This window comes from Phyllobates terribilis, unplaced genomic scaffold, assembly GCF_046119375.1.
Source record: "Phyllobates terribilis strain yellow unplaced genomic scaffold, ASM4611937v1 Scaffold_2__4_contigs__length_985480577, whole genome shotgun sequence".
Taxonomy (NCBI): domain Eukaryota; kingdom Metazoa; phylum Chordata; class Amphibia; order Anura; family Dendrobatidae; genus Phyllobates; species Phyllobates terribilis.
Genome location: NW_027362762.1, coordinates 980,942,741 through 980,956,647, shown reverse-complemented (window position 1 = coordinate 980,956,647; position 13,907 = coordinate 980,942,741). Strand labels below are relative to the sequence as shown.

General features: G+C 47.4%; 1 protein-coding gene across 4 annotated transcripts in view; it reads right to left on the bottom strand.

Annotated features, from left to right (window-relative positions):
* CASQ2 (calsequestrin 2) overlaps positions 1-13,907 on the bottom strand; it is a 189,594-nt gene that overhangs the window by 81,133 nt on the left and 94,554 nt on the right. For all 4 annotated transcript variants that reach the window (XM_073670897.1, XM_073670899.1, XM_073670898.1 and 1 more), the window contains exons 6-8: positions 8,334-8,464; positions 6,757-6,802; positions 912-966 (exon numbers count right to left, since the gene is read on the bottom strand). In XM_073670897.1, the coding sequence (XP_073526998.1) occupies positions 912-966; positions 6,757-6,802; positions 8,334-8,464 (232 nt within the window). The remainder of the gene's footprint in view (positions 1-911; positions 967-6,756; positions 6,803-8,333; positions 8,465-13,907) is intronic.

Genomic DNA, 13,907 nt, shown 5'->3' with positions numbered 1-13,907 from the left:
ATTATCCCTATCACCACTGTTCCGATCATCACCATCACCACTATCTCGATCACCACCACCTCTATCCAGATTATCATCACCACGACTATTCTGATCATCATCACCACCACTATCTCAATCATCACCACCGTTATCAAGATCGTCATTACCACCACTATCCCAATTATCTTCACCACCATTATCTTGGTCACCATTACCACCAATATTCCGATCGTCATTGCCAAGACTATCCCAATCATTATTGTCACCACTATCCCGATCATAATGACTACTATCCCATTTATCATCACTACTATCCCAATCATCATCATCACAACTATCCCAATTATCATCATCACCACCATCTCGATCATCATCACCACCACTATCCCGATCATTATCACCACTATTCTGATCATCATCACCACCACTATCCTGATCATCATCAACATTATCTCGATCATCACCGCCACCATCTCCATAATCACCACCACCATTGTCCCTATCATCATCACCACTGTTCCGATCATCACCATCACAACTATCTCGATCACCACCACCTCTATCCAGATTATCATCACCACCACTATCTCAATTATCACCACCATTATCAAGATCGTCATTACCACCACTATCCCAATTATCATCACCACCATTATCCTGATCATCATTCCCACCAATATTCCAATCATCATTGCCAAGACTATCCCAATCATCATCACCACAACTATCCCGATCGTCATTGCCACCACTATCCCTTTATCATCATCACCACTATCCCTTTATCATCATCACCACTTTCCCTTTATCATCATCACCACTATCCCGGTCATCACCACCCCTACTCCTATCGTCATTACTACCACCACTATCCTGATCATCATCATCACCATCACCACAAGCACATGCTTCAGTTTGTTGCAATGTCTCACCTGGATCTTCCTCCTCAGCAAAAGCCACAATGTGAATTCCATCCTGATCATCCTCCTGTAATAAACCACAGACACCAGTGATAGTGCTGCATGAGTGTGGGATGATAAAGCATCATGTGTGGTGTGTTGAAATAATTGTGCAGTGTGCTGATATAATGGTGCAATATGCTGATATAATGGTGCAGTGTGTATAATTGTGTAGTGCGCTGAAATAATGCAGCAGTGTGCTGATATAATAGTGCAGTATGCTAATATTATGGTGCAGCATGATGATATAATGTTGCAGTTTGCTGATATAATAGTATACTGTTATAATATAATGGTGCAGTGTGCTTATAAAATATTGCAATGTGCTGAAATAATGGTGCAATGTGCTTATATAATAGTGTAATGTTACAATATAATGGTGCAGCGTGCTGATAAAATAGTGGCTTATGCTGACATAATGGTGCAGTGTGATTATATAATGGCACAATGTGCTGATGTAATGGTGCAGTGTGCTGATATAATAGTGTAGTGTATGACGACACAGCATTTTATTTTAATTATGCCACATGTAAATTCAGTAGGCCAGGAGATTATCTATTATCTTTATGTTCACTTTTGAATTTATGTGTTTTTCTTTGGTTGGCCAAGAAGCACAGACTATTGCTTGTATAAGCCTGAATGTTGACACCTGAGTTGATGTTTGCTACAATTTATTGTCTGTTATCTCTGGAGGATAGGGACTGAGGGTCATTGAACAATGGATGTTTGCTAAATATGTTGATTGACCATTGTGTGGGCCCTGTGGCTTGTTCACCCGCAAAACAGAGAAGGATGAACTATGCAGACTGATTGAATGCTCAAACATTGAGAGTTAAACTCATCCCATCTCCCCCCTCACCTGTGGATGATGACCTGAGCCACAGATGTGAATATAAAAAGGGATTTCTATTGTTCTGCAATAAGAATCAGAGTGACTTTCCAGAGCAACAGCTGGGACAACAGGGCTCCATCAAGAAGGACACAGATTTGACTTTCTACAGGATGTCAGCTTAGGGGACCACAGCCCCAGCTGGAGGAACACAGATCTGCTTCATTGAATATCACTGAACCCATGGAGAAGTTTGCGGAAGCCAGGACTGTGACCCTCCATTCACCTGGCCCCATGGAAACGTTCAAAGAAGCCAGGCTGGGACCCTCCGGTCACCTGGCCTTGTACCTCGATGGGCTGCTAGCTTCCTAAGCTTGCCGCTCCCTTCTCTCTGTGGGGGCCGCGAGAAGCTGGGGGCCACTGGTTGAGGTAGCCGGCCCTGGAAGTCCCAAAGTCGCAGCTGTTCTATCCCAGGTGGGCGCAGCGAAAGGGTGAGACTGTGTAACGCTGTACCATCTTGGGTATTTGCTGGGACTGTTCTATCTGTTTATTGTCCGCTTTGTGGTTCAGTAAAGTATTGCCACGCTGTGTTACCCCCACCCTGTGTTGTCTGAGTAGCGTTACGCCCATAGGAAAGGAAAACGGGCGTTCAGTGGGACGAGCCCTGGTCCATGCGGTCTTTCTAAAGACAGCCAGGCCAGCGGACGAGAGCAACCACCGACCCCGTGTCTCCACAGTGTTATAATATAATGGTGCAGTGTGCTGATATAATAGTGTAGTGTTTTAATATAATGGTGCAGTATGCTGATTTGCGGGGCTCGGTGATGTCTACAGTGAAGCACGGCGAGGGCTCGGTGATGTCTATAGTGAAGCACGGCAGGTGTCCTGTGATGTCTACAGTGAGTCCAAGTGGGGCTCAGTGATGTATACAGTGAGTCACAGTGGGGGCTAGATGATATCTACAGTGAAGCATGGTGGGGGTTCTGTGATGTCTACAGTGAAACCCGTTGGGGGTTTGGTGATGTCTGCAGTGAAGCACGGCGGGGGCTTGGTGATGTCTGCAGTGAAGCATGGCGGGGGCTCGGTGATGTCTACAGTGAAACACGGTGGGGGCTCGGTGATGTCTGCAGTGAAGCACGGCGGGGGTTTGGTGATGTCTACAGTGAAGCGTGGCTGGGGCTTGGTGATGTCTACAGTGAAGCACAGCGAGGGCTCTGTGATATCTACAGTGAAGCATGGCGGGGGCTCTGTGATGTCTTCAGTGAAGTACAGCGAGGGCTCTGTGATATCTACAGTGAAGCATGGCGGGGGCTCTGTGATGTCTTCAGTGAAGCACAGTGGGGTCTTGGTGATGTCTACAGTGAAGCACGGCGAGGGTTCGGTGATGTCTACAGTGAGTCATGGTGGGGGCGCAGCGATGTCTACAGTGAAGCACGGCGAGGCCACGGTAATGTCTACAGTGAAGCATGGCTGGGGCTTGGTTATCTTTACAGTGAAGCACGGAGCTGGCTCAGTGATGTCTACAGCGAAGCCTGGTGGGAGCTCGGTGCTTTCCAAAGTGGAATCTGGAGAGGGCTCAGTGAAGCATGGCTGAGGCGCCGTGATGTCTACTGTGAAGCACGGCAGGGGATCGGGGATGTCTACATTAAAGCATGGCGGGGAGCTTGGTGATGTCTACAGTGAAGCATGGCGGTGGCTTGCTAATGACCTTTAGCAGGTTTGCTTGGTTTGACACTGGATACCTGCAGTCTGTGGGAAACAAGATGGATTCATTCAACCTTTAGGAAATCGTTGGTGAACATGCCATGCCTTCTGTGAGCAGCTTAAAGGAAATCAGTCAGTAGGATTGTCCCTCCTAAGCTGTCTATATGAGCATGTAGGTCATAGGAGGCTGAATAAAATGATACCTTGATATCTGTGATCCGATGTCTAATTCCAGAGAAATCCACTTTTAAATGAGCTGTTTAGATCTATGGGTGGGACACAGATCTCCTTGAGAATTTATCTTCAGAGCTTATTGTAAATGAAAGGTGGCATTACCAGTGTGAGACATGTAATGACTGACAGTCTGCTCTCTTGATCTATATGTCTCACACTGGTAACAACTCCTTTTATTTACAATAAGCACTGGGGGCAGAATCTCAGGGAGATCTATGTCCGGCCCATAGAACTTAATAACTCATTTACATATTGAGAAAAATGTGGATTGTTCTGGAATAAGACATCAGACCGCAGGTATCAAGGTGTCATTTTATTCAGCTTACTATAACCTATATGCCCATATACATGGCTCAGGAGAAACGGTCCTACTGACAGATCCCATATCAGCTCAAGCAACATTGGAGTCTCCAACAATGATCCCAGCACATCACCATCTGTTATGGTTTGGATTGAGAAGTATTGACACGTTCTGGTGCAGCCATTATAGTCACTGACTTGAACCCCTTAGAAAATATTTGGTGCGACACAAGGAATTCGGCTACAACAACTCAAGAATATTATTGACCTGGAGACCATTGCCCATGAAGACTTGGCTGAGATTCCTCAGGAACGTGGTCAGAAGCCTGTGATTGGCTATGCATAACATGTGCAGCAGGTTATAACAGCTAGAGGGGCTGTACAAGATACTAAAGATGCTGGTCTTGAAGGGGTGAATAATTCTGAGACTTTGTGTGTAGGTAAAAGTGGCATTTTGTGCTGAATTCATTCTAGTTTCATTAGTTTATTGCAAAAGGTAAAGAGATTTTACTAATAATCTGAATTTACAATGGGAGGATAATCCTGATAGCAGCCATGACTGGAGTATTGACTCTGTGTACATGAAGCCAGGAGCCCCTGATGACCACTACCTGTTAGATATGGGGGTGCCCCTGTGCCTGTCGTGTTTGGAAAATGGAAGGATCTGACTCCTGCAGGAACTGAATGGACGGTCAGAGAGCTGAGATTATCCGCGTCCTCCCTTCTGTTATTGGGCTACTCTTAGAGGTATAATGCGTAACATCGAGATGCAGTGATTGGCATTGTGTCTAACAGAACGAGACCCTACATATCAGTGGTCACAGTGCAAAGATACCCAACCATCTGTTACTCACCTGTCCCGGCTCCAGTGCCGGGCATTGCGCTGTCCTTTCCCTATGACCAGCTTCTTCTATGCTAGACTGCGCCAAGTTATTATGATAACCCAGCATGCACAGCTCATGTCATCATCCAAGGACCAGCTCAGGCATCTGCGTGTGTCCTGAGTATTCAGGAATTAAGGCAAGCTGCTATGACATGCTGCCTAGCCTGTTCAGCTACAACCAGGTGATTGTCTTCTTTTCACAGCTGTTCCTGGTGCTGTTGCACTTCCAGCTCTACTACCAGCTGGTGCCTGGCTGCCTACATTTCTCTGCTATTCCGAGATGCTGTTATCACCCTCATAGTATGATGGCATCTAGTCTGCATACTTGTCTTTGCTGCATCTAGGACTTTAAGCTCTGCTGATCTACAGTATGTGCTGTCCTGCATATCCAGCTTTACTGGTTATTGCTGTACCACGTGCCATCCACCTCACAAAGTTGAGCGCATTAAACCCACTATTTAAGCAGGAGTTCTACAGGAGGTGGGGGTGGGTCTTTGATGCTCTGCAGGAGGCGTGGGTGGGTCTCTGATGCTCTAGAGGAGGTGAGGATGGGTCTTTGACGCTCTACAGGAAGTGGGGTGGGTCTTTGACGTTCAACAGGAGGTGGGGATGGATCTTTGACGCTCTACAGGAGGTGAGGGTGGGTCTTTGACGCTCTAAAGGAGGTGGGGTGGGTCTTTGATGCTCTACAGGAGGTGTGGGTGGGTCTTTGATGCTCTACAGGATGTGGGGGTGGGTCTTTGATGATCTACAGGAGGTGTGGGTGGGTCTGTGATGCTCTACAGGAGGTGAGGGTGGGTCTTTGATGCTCTAAAGGAGGTGGGGTGGGTCTTTGATGCTCTACAGGAGGTGTGGGTGGGTCTTTGACTCTCTACAGGAGGTGGGGGTGGATCTTTGACGCTATACAGGTGAGGGTGGGTCTTTGACGCTCTAAAGGAGGTGGGGTGGGTCTTTGATGCTCTACAGGAGGTGGGGATGGATCTTTGACGCTCTACAGGAGATGGGGGTGGGTCTTTCATGCTCTACAGGAGGTGGGGGTGGGTCTTTGATGCTCTACAGGAGGTATGGGTGGATCTTTGATGCTCTACAGGAGGTGGGGGTGGGTCTTTGATGCTCTACAGGAGGTGGGGGTGGGTCTTTTGATGCTCTACAGGAGGTGGGGTGGGTCTTTGATGCTCTACAGGAGGTGGGGGTGGGTCTTTTGATGCTCTACAGGAGGTGGGGGTGGGTCTTTGATGCTCTACAGGAGGTGTGGGTGGGTCTTTGACTCTCTACAGGAGGTGGGGGTGGGTCTTTGATGCTCTACAGGAGGTGTGGGTGGGTCTTTGATGCTCTACAGGAGGTGGGGATGGATCTTTGACGCTCTACAGGAGGTGGGGGTGGGTCTTTGATGCTCTACAGGAGGTGTGGGTGGGTCTTTGACTCTCTACAGGAGGTGGGGGTGGGTCTTTGATGCTCTACAGGAGGTGTGGGTGGGTCTTTGATGCTCTACAGGAGGTGGGGATGGATCTTTGACGCTCTACAGGAGGTGGGGGGTGGGTCTTTGACTCCTTATGGAAGGTGGAGGCAGGTCTTTGACTCTGTATGGGAGGGGAGGCAGGTAGTTGTTTTTTTACATTTCCTGGACATATTATACTAGTAGGTGCAAGGGTAGAAAAGCTAGCCAACATCAGGACCAGGACATGGATCATGCCTATCTACAGGTATTTCTTGAAGGGTTGCGGATGGACCCCTCTGATTTGGAATTCATGGCCTATCATTATCCTAAAAGCAGAAAACCTACTTGACAACCCCAGGTACACATCCTCCCCTCACCGTCCTCCATTTCCTTGCACACTGTTTCTGCTGCTCCAGAGTCCTCCACCTACCCATGTCTCAAACATGTCTTCTGGACGAAGCTTCCTCAGGGTTGCCCTAGGACAATATAAGAAATGATTAAATATTTTTCAGGTACAAGGTAGGTCCGATGACTGTGAGATGGAGGTGTGATGCCTGCTGGATACAGGTGATATGACCATAGGATAAGTCTATAATGACCCTGGGATGTATGTGTGATGAAAGTAGGATGGATCTGTGATGAACATAGGATGGATCTGTGTTGACCGTGGGATAGATTCATGATGACCATGGGATGCATCTGTGATGACCGTGTTTGGATCTGTGATGACTTTGGGATGTATCTGTGATGACAGTAGGATGGATCAGTGATAACCATTGGATGGATCTGTCATGACTGCGCAATAGATCTGTGATGACCGTAGGAAACATCTGTAATGACCATGGGACAAATCTGTGATGACCGTGGGATGTATCTGTGATGACTGTGGGATGCATCTGTGATGACTGAACGTGGAATGGATCCGTGATGACCGTTGTATGGATCTGCGATGACCGTGGGATGGATCTGTGATGACTGTGGGATGGATCAGTAATGACTGTGGATGGATCTGTGATGATTGTGGATGGATGTGCGATGGCCGTGGGATGGATCCGTGATGACCTTTGGATGGATCTGCGATGACCGTGGGATGGATCTGTGATGACTGTGGGATGTATCTGTGATGACAGTAGGATGGATCAGTGGTAACCATTAGATGGATCTGTCATGACTGCGCAATAGATCTGTGATGACCTTAGGAAACATCTGTAATGACCATGGGACAAATCTGTGATGACCGTAGTATGTATCTGTGATGACTGAACGTGGAATGGATCTGTGATGACCGTGGGATGGATCTGTCATGATCGTGGGATGGATCTGTCATGACCGTGGGATGCATCTGTGATGACTGTGGGATGTAGGTGTTGTGACCGTGGGATGGATCTGTGATGACCGTTGGATGGATCTGTGATGACCGTTGGATGGATCTGTGATGACCGTGGGATGGATCTGTGATGACTGTGGGATGGATCTGTGATGACAGTAGGATGGATCTGTGATGACCGTGGGATGGATCTGTGATGACCGTGGGATGGATCTGTGATGACCGTGGGATGGATCTGTGATGACCGTGGGATGGATCTGTGATGACTGTGGGATGGATCTGTGATGACCGTGGGATGGATCTGTGATGACCGTGGGATGGATCTGTGATGACCGTGGGATGGATCTGTGATGACCGTGGGATGGATCTGTGATGACCGTGGGATGGATCTGTGATGACCATGGGATGGATCTGTGATGACCGTGGGCTTGGATCTGTGATGACTGTGGGATGGATCTGTGATGACCGTGGGCTGGATCTGTGATGACCGTGGGCTTGGATCTGTGATGACCGTGAGATGGATCTGTGATGACCGTGGGCTTGGATCTGTGATGACCGTGGGATGGATCTGTGATGACCGTGGGATGGATCTGTGATGACCGTGGGATGGATCTGTGATAACCGCGGGATGAATCTGTGATGAATGTGTGATAGATTGCCATTCTTCTCAAGATATTCACCTTTTATGCTTGTTGATGAAATCCACCAGCTCATCCTCAGTATGCGGTTTATCAGGGACGGTGACTGGTTCATCCATAAATGGCTCATAGAAGTCCACCTCATTAATTTTCAGGGTCAGAGACCTTGCCACCTAATGAAATAGTTATCCACATGAGGTTCTGGCTTCTCCCAACACCCCATGCTTTTCATACCTCACCCCATTTACACTGTGAGTGCTGGGATCTAGATGTGTCCCTAAAGGGAAGTTATCACCACAAAATGATCGATTGATTAACTCAGGTTTCATGGTACAAGTATGTTTTTTTACATTTTCACTGGGGGCTTTTCTACAAATCACAATCTTTATTAAAAAAAAATGTAGTTATCTTGTAAATTTCTCACTGAACACAGGGGTTTTGTAGACTCCTATTATCTGTCCGTCAGAGCTCTGACTTCCTTTTTTCCTATGCCACCCTTCCCCCACATGTGGACAGGGAGTTGAAGTGGGTTATCTGATAGAGAGCAGGCGTAAAATCTGTACAAAGGAATGGGACTGGGAGGTGACACCTTTCTCTGTCTTCAAAAGCAACACAGGCCGATGGTATGTGACCCGCTTGCACCAGATACTAGCTATTTATATATTTTTTTGTCACAGGCATAGGTCCTATAGTTATGGGAGACATATTTTCAGTATTGTGGCTCAGTGCCAAACACAATGCATTCACTTTCACTGCTGTGCGGCCTGCTCATTAGGCCAGAATTAATATCAGGTGGATAAAGTTGTGTATGCCATGTCTCATATGTATAGAAAGCTAAAATTGTGATAGGAAATATGACACCTACTACCGAATGCCTTCTGTATATAGAGGTGTTATTAGAGATTGTACAGCAGGAGGAGGTGAGCTGTGATACCACTTATTGTGAATGTTTGATCCTGTGTTATCAGTCACTGACTGGGTGGATCAGGGAAATGCTGTTGATATAGTATATCTTGACTTCAGCAAAGCATTTGACAAAGTATCTCACACCATCCTTATTGAAAAAATGACCAAGTATGCAATGGACCAGGCAACTGTTAGGTGGATTCATAACTGGCTTAGTGATCGGACTCAAAGGGTGGTTGTAAATGGCTTCACATCCAGCTGGATGAATGTCTCAAGTGGGGTACCACAGGGCTCCAGCCTGGGTCCTGTATTGTTCAACATCTTTATCAATGATTTAGATGTAGGAATTGAGGGTAAACTGATTAAATTTGCTGATGACACAAAGCTAGGAGGGATAGCTAATACTAGAGAAGAGAGAGAGGATTCAAAAAGACCTAAATAAACTGGAGCAGTGGGCAGCAACCAACAGAATGGTTTATAACAGGGAGAAATGCAAAGTACTACATCTGGGCAATAAAAATGAAAAAAGCATATACAGAATGGGAGGAATAGAGCTAAGCAACAGTACGTGTGGAAAAGACTTACCGTATTTTTCGGACTATAAGACGCACCGGACCATAAGACGCACTCCTGTTTTGGGGTGGAAAATAAAAAATATATATTTTTTATGAGATGGGGGTCCATCTTATAGTCTGAATAGGTCCGGTATCTTACCTGGGGGGCAGTGGAGCGAGGGTCACAGGAGGCAGGGTCCCTCAGGAAGTCGGCGGCTGCAGCAGAAGAGGTCAGATGCTGTGGAGCCTGTGCCGGGCCGAGGCCTGAGCTTGGCTGAGGCCCTTAGCCTGGCCGGTTCCTGTGCGGGGAGGCCTCTGGCTGGGGCTGAGGCCGGGCCGTGTGGCTGGGGCTGGTGCTGGTGCCGGGGCCTCTGACTGGAGCCTCTAGCTGAGGCCGGGGTCTCGGGCTGGGGCTGGGACCTTTGGCTGAGGCCGGGGTCTCAGGCTGGGGCCTCTGGCTGAGGCCGGGGCCTAGGCTTGGGGCCTGTACTGGGCTGCGGTCGGTGCCGGGATGTGTGTGGCGAAGCAGTGCGGCCTGCGCTTGATTCCGGTGTGCACAGCCATCTTCCTAGAGTTGTGATCTACAGGAGAATGGCCGCTGGAGCCACCGGTCTGCGCTTGCGCCTGCTCTGGCGGCCATTTTCCTGTAGATCACAGCTCTAGGAAGATGGCCCTCCCACCAAAAACCTGCACAGGCCGCACGCCGCTCACAGACCTAGTACCGGCCAGGCACAGGTGCCGGCCCCAGCCGCTCACCTCTGCCGCCACTGACGCCACCGCTACCACCACTGCCGCGTTCCTGGAGTGCCCTGCGATCCCACTTTACCACCACTGCAGGTAACGTTCGGACTATAAGACGCACCTCCCATTTTCTATGATCTGCAACAAGTACTAAGGAAAGATAGGGGAAAGCTGTCCCTACAGTAAGACTAAGCTGAATCCCTACGATGTAGCGGGCTGCCTGTTCCTAGTGAACAGACCCGCCTTAGTCCTCGGCTAACCTGAATGGAGACCTATAGCATTAAGGGAGGGGTCCCTAAAAGAACTAACGGCTGGGACAAAAATGGAACACCTCCTAAACAGAAGTTGTTGCAGAACACAAAAAGACAAACTGACAAAAAGGTACTAGAGGTCCCAGAAGGACCAAGCAAACTGACAGAGAAAGGCACCGAAGCACCTGGCTAGAGAAACAGTCAAACAACACTGGAGCCAGCACAGCCAGAAGGGCGGAGCTGGAATATAAAGGCAGATGGTCACGTGACACCAAAACACAAGATGGGAAAAACAAACAGGAGGGTTCTAACAGTACCCCCTCTTTTATGAGGATCCTCCAGGCCCAGGCCTATCAGGAAACCTCCTGTGGAAAGCTTTAACAAGCCTAGGAGCAGAGACATCATCCGTCCTTACCCAGGAGTTGTCTTCAGGACCGAAACCCTTCCAGGAGACAAGATACTGTAATCTCCCTCTATGCCATCTAGAATTCAAGATACGAGAAATTTCATATTCTCTGTCTTACACCACAGGAGGAACTGTGACAGTGGCGTCCCTTTCAGATACGTCAGCCTTTTTCAACAAGGAAACATGAAACACAGGATTAATCTTCCATGAAGTAGGGACATCCAACCTAACAGCAGACAGGTTAACAACCTGAAGTACTTTAAATGGACCCACAAACTTAGGACCCAGTTTTTTAGAGGGAATCCTCAACCGCAAGTTCCTTGAGGACAACCAAACCATGTCACCCACAGTAAACAAAACCTCCTTACATTTCCTGTCAAAATACTTCTTGGACTTCTTGTTAGCCTCTTGAAGGTTACAACGTACATCAGTCCAAACTCTCTCCAAATCACCGGAAAAATTCTCCTCCTCCGGCACCGCCGACCCCAATTTGGAGAACGAACCAAAAGACGGATGTCTCCCAGTACAACAAAAAAAAGGAGAACACCCAGCAGAGGAGGATGTATGATTGTTAAGAGCAAATTCAGCCAGTGGCAGAAACTCAGACCACCCCTCTTGATTGTCCGCCACAAAACAACGCAAAAACTGTTCAACATCCTGGTTCTTTCTTTCAGTCTGTCCATTAGACTCAGGATGATAACCAAACAAAAATGACAAATGGACTCCCAACCTGTCACAAAAAGCACGCCAAAAGCGAGCCACAAACTGAGGTCCTCTATCAGAAACAATATCTGTGGGAACGCCATGGAGCCTGACAATCTCCTTAACAAACGCCTTAGCGAGTGTCTTGGCGCAGGGCAACTTAATGAATGGAACCAAATGACACATCTTACTAAAACGGTCCACGACCACCCAGATGACAGTAAAACCCTCAGACACAGGAAGATCAGTAATAAAATCCATAGTGAGATGCGTCCAAGGCGCACTAGGAACCTCCAGAGGGCAAAGCAACCCCGCAGCAGGAGTATGTGATGCCTTTAATCTAGCACACACCGTACATTGACATACCCACTTGATGACTTCCTTCTGCCACCCAGGCCACCAAAAACTGCGACTGATAAGTCTCTTAGCATCCGAAATTCCTGGAAGACCTGCCAACCGAGACTCATGACACTCCACAAACAAATCTCTCCTAAAGGCTCTAGGCACAAACAACCTCCCATGGGGAGTGTTAGATGGAGCATCATCTTGAGCATTCAGAATCCCATTCTACAAAACGGAGTCCAATGCAGCCACCACAACTCCTTTCTGCAAAATGCTCTCCTCCTCCTCGGCACCGACCGTAGGAGAGAAGCTGCGAGATAAAGCATCAGCTTTAACATTCTTAGTACCAGGGATATAGGGAACAGAAAAATGAAACCGAGAAAAAAAAAGTGCCCATCTAGCTTGACGGGCATTCAAGCGCTTGGCAGCATCCAGATAGATCAAATTCTTATGATCTGTGAAAACCTAAATAGGAAATCTAGCGCCTTCCAAAAAATGACGCCAATGTTCAAATGCAAGTTTAATAGCCAGCAACTCCCGATTTCCAACATCATAATTCAGTTCCGTTTCCGAAATTTTTTTCGAAAAGAAGGCACAAGGATGCACTCCATCCCTGTTCTCCTGAGACAAAACTGCTCCGACCCCCACCGATGAAGCATCGACCTCGACCAAAAAAGGCTTGGTCTCATCAGACTGCATAAGGATAGGGGCAGAACTGAACCTCTCCTTGAGATACTCAAACGCTTCAATGGCTTCAGTAGTCCACTGGGCCGTATTCGCACCTTTCCTGGTGAGATCGGTTAGAGGTTTAACAATTACAGAAAAATTCTTAATGAATTTCCTGTAATAATTGGCGAAACCCAAAAACCTCTGTATAGATTTCAAACCAATAGGCCTAGGCCATTCCTGCACAGCCTGAACCTTCACCGGGTCCATCTCAAAGCCCTCGCTGGAGACAATGTAGCCCAAAAAACTAATTCTCTGTACAGCGAACTCACATTTCTCCAGCTTAGCAAAGAGTGAATTATCACTCAATAACTGCAAAACTTCACGTACACTCTCTGGTGAATAAATCAAAATGTTATCCAAATACACAACCACATTCTTACCAATCAGAGGTCTCAGGATGTCATTAATAAGGTTCTGAAAAAATGCAGGTGCATTGGTAAGACCGAAAGGCATAACCAGATTCTCAAAATGACCTACCGGAGTGTTAAAAGCAGTTTTCCATTCATCACCCTCCTTTACTCGTAACAAATTGTATGCCCCCCGGAGATCAATCTTAGAGAACCACTTGGCTCCCACTAACTGGTTAAACAAGTCAGGAATTAAAGGCAATGGGTAGGAATTGCGTACGGTAATCTTATTAATTTCATGAAAATCCAGACATGGACGTAAACCGCCGTCCTTTTTTTAACAAAAAAGAATCCAACTGCCACAGGTGACTTAGAAGGTCTAATGTGACCAGCAGCCAGGCTAGTCTCTATGTACTCCTCCAAGGCCTTTCTTTCAGGGATAGTCAGATTAAATAAGCGACTCTTGGGAAGAGTAGCACCTGGAACAAACTCAATGGCGCAATCATAATCCCTATGAGGAGGTAAGACTTGCGACTCCTCCTCCAAAAAAACCCTCCAAAAATCTTGAATAGGTACAGGTAATTCCCCTTTTTCCACAGCCGCAATGCGACCATTACAACATTTATCATAGCACTTCG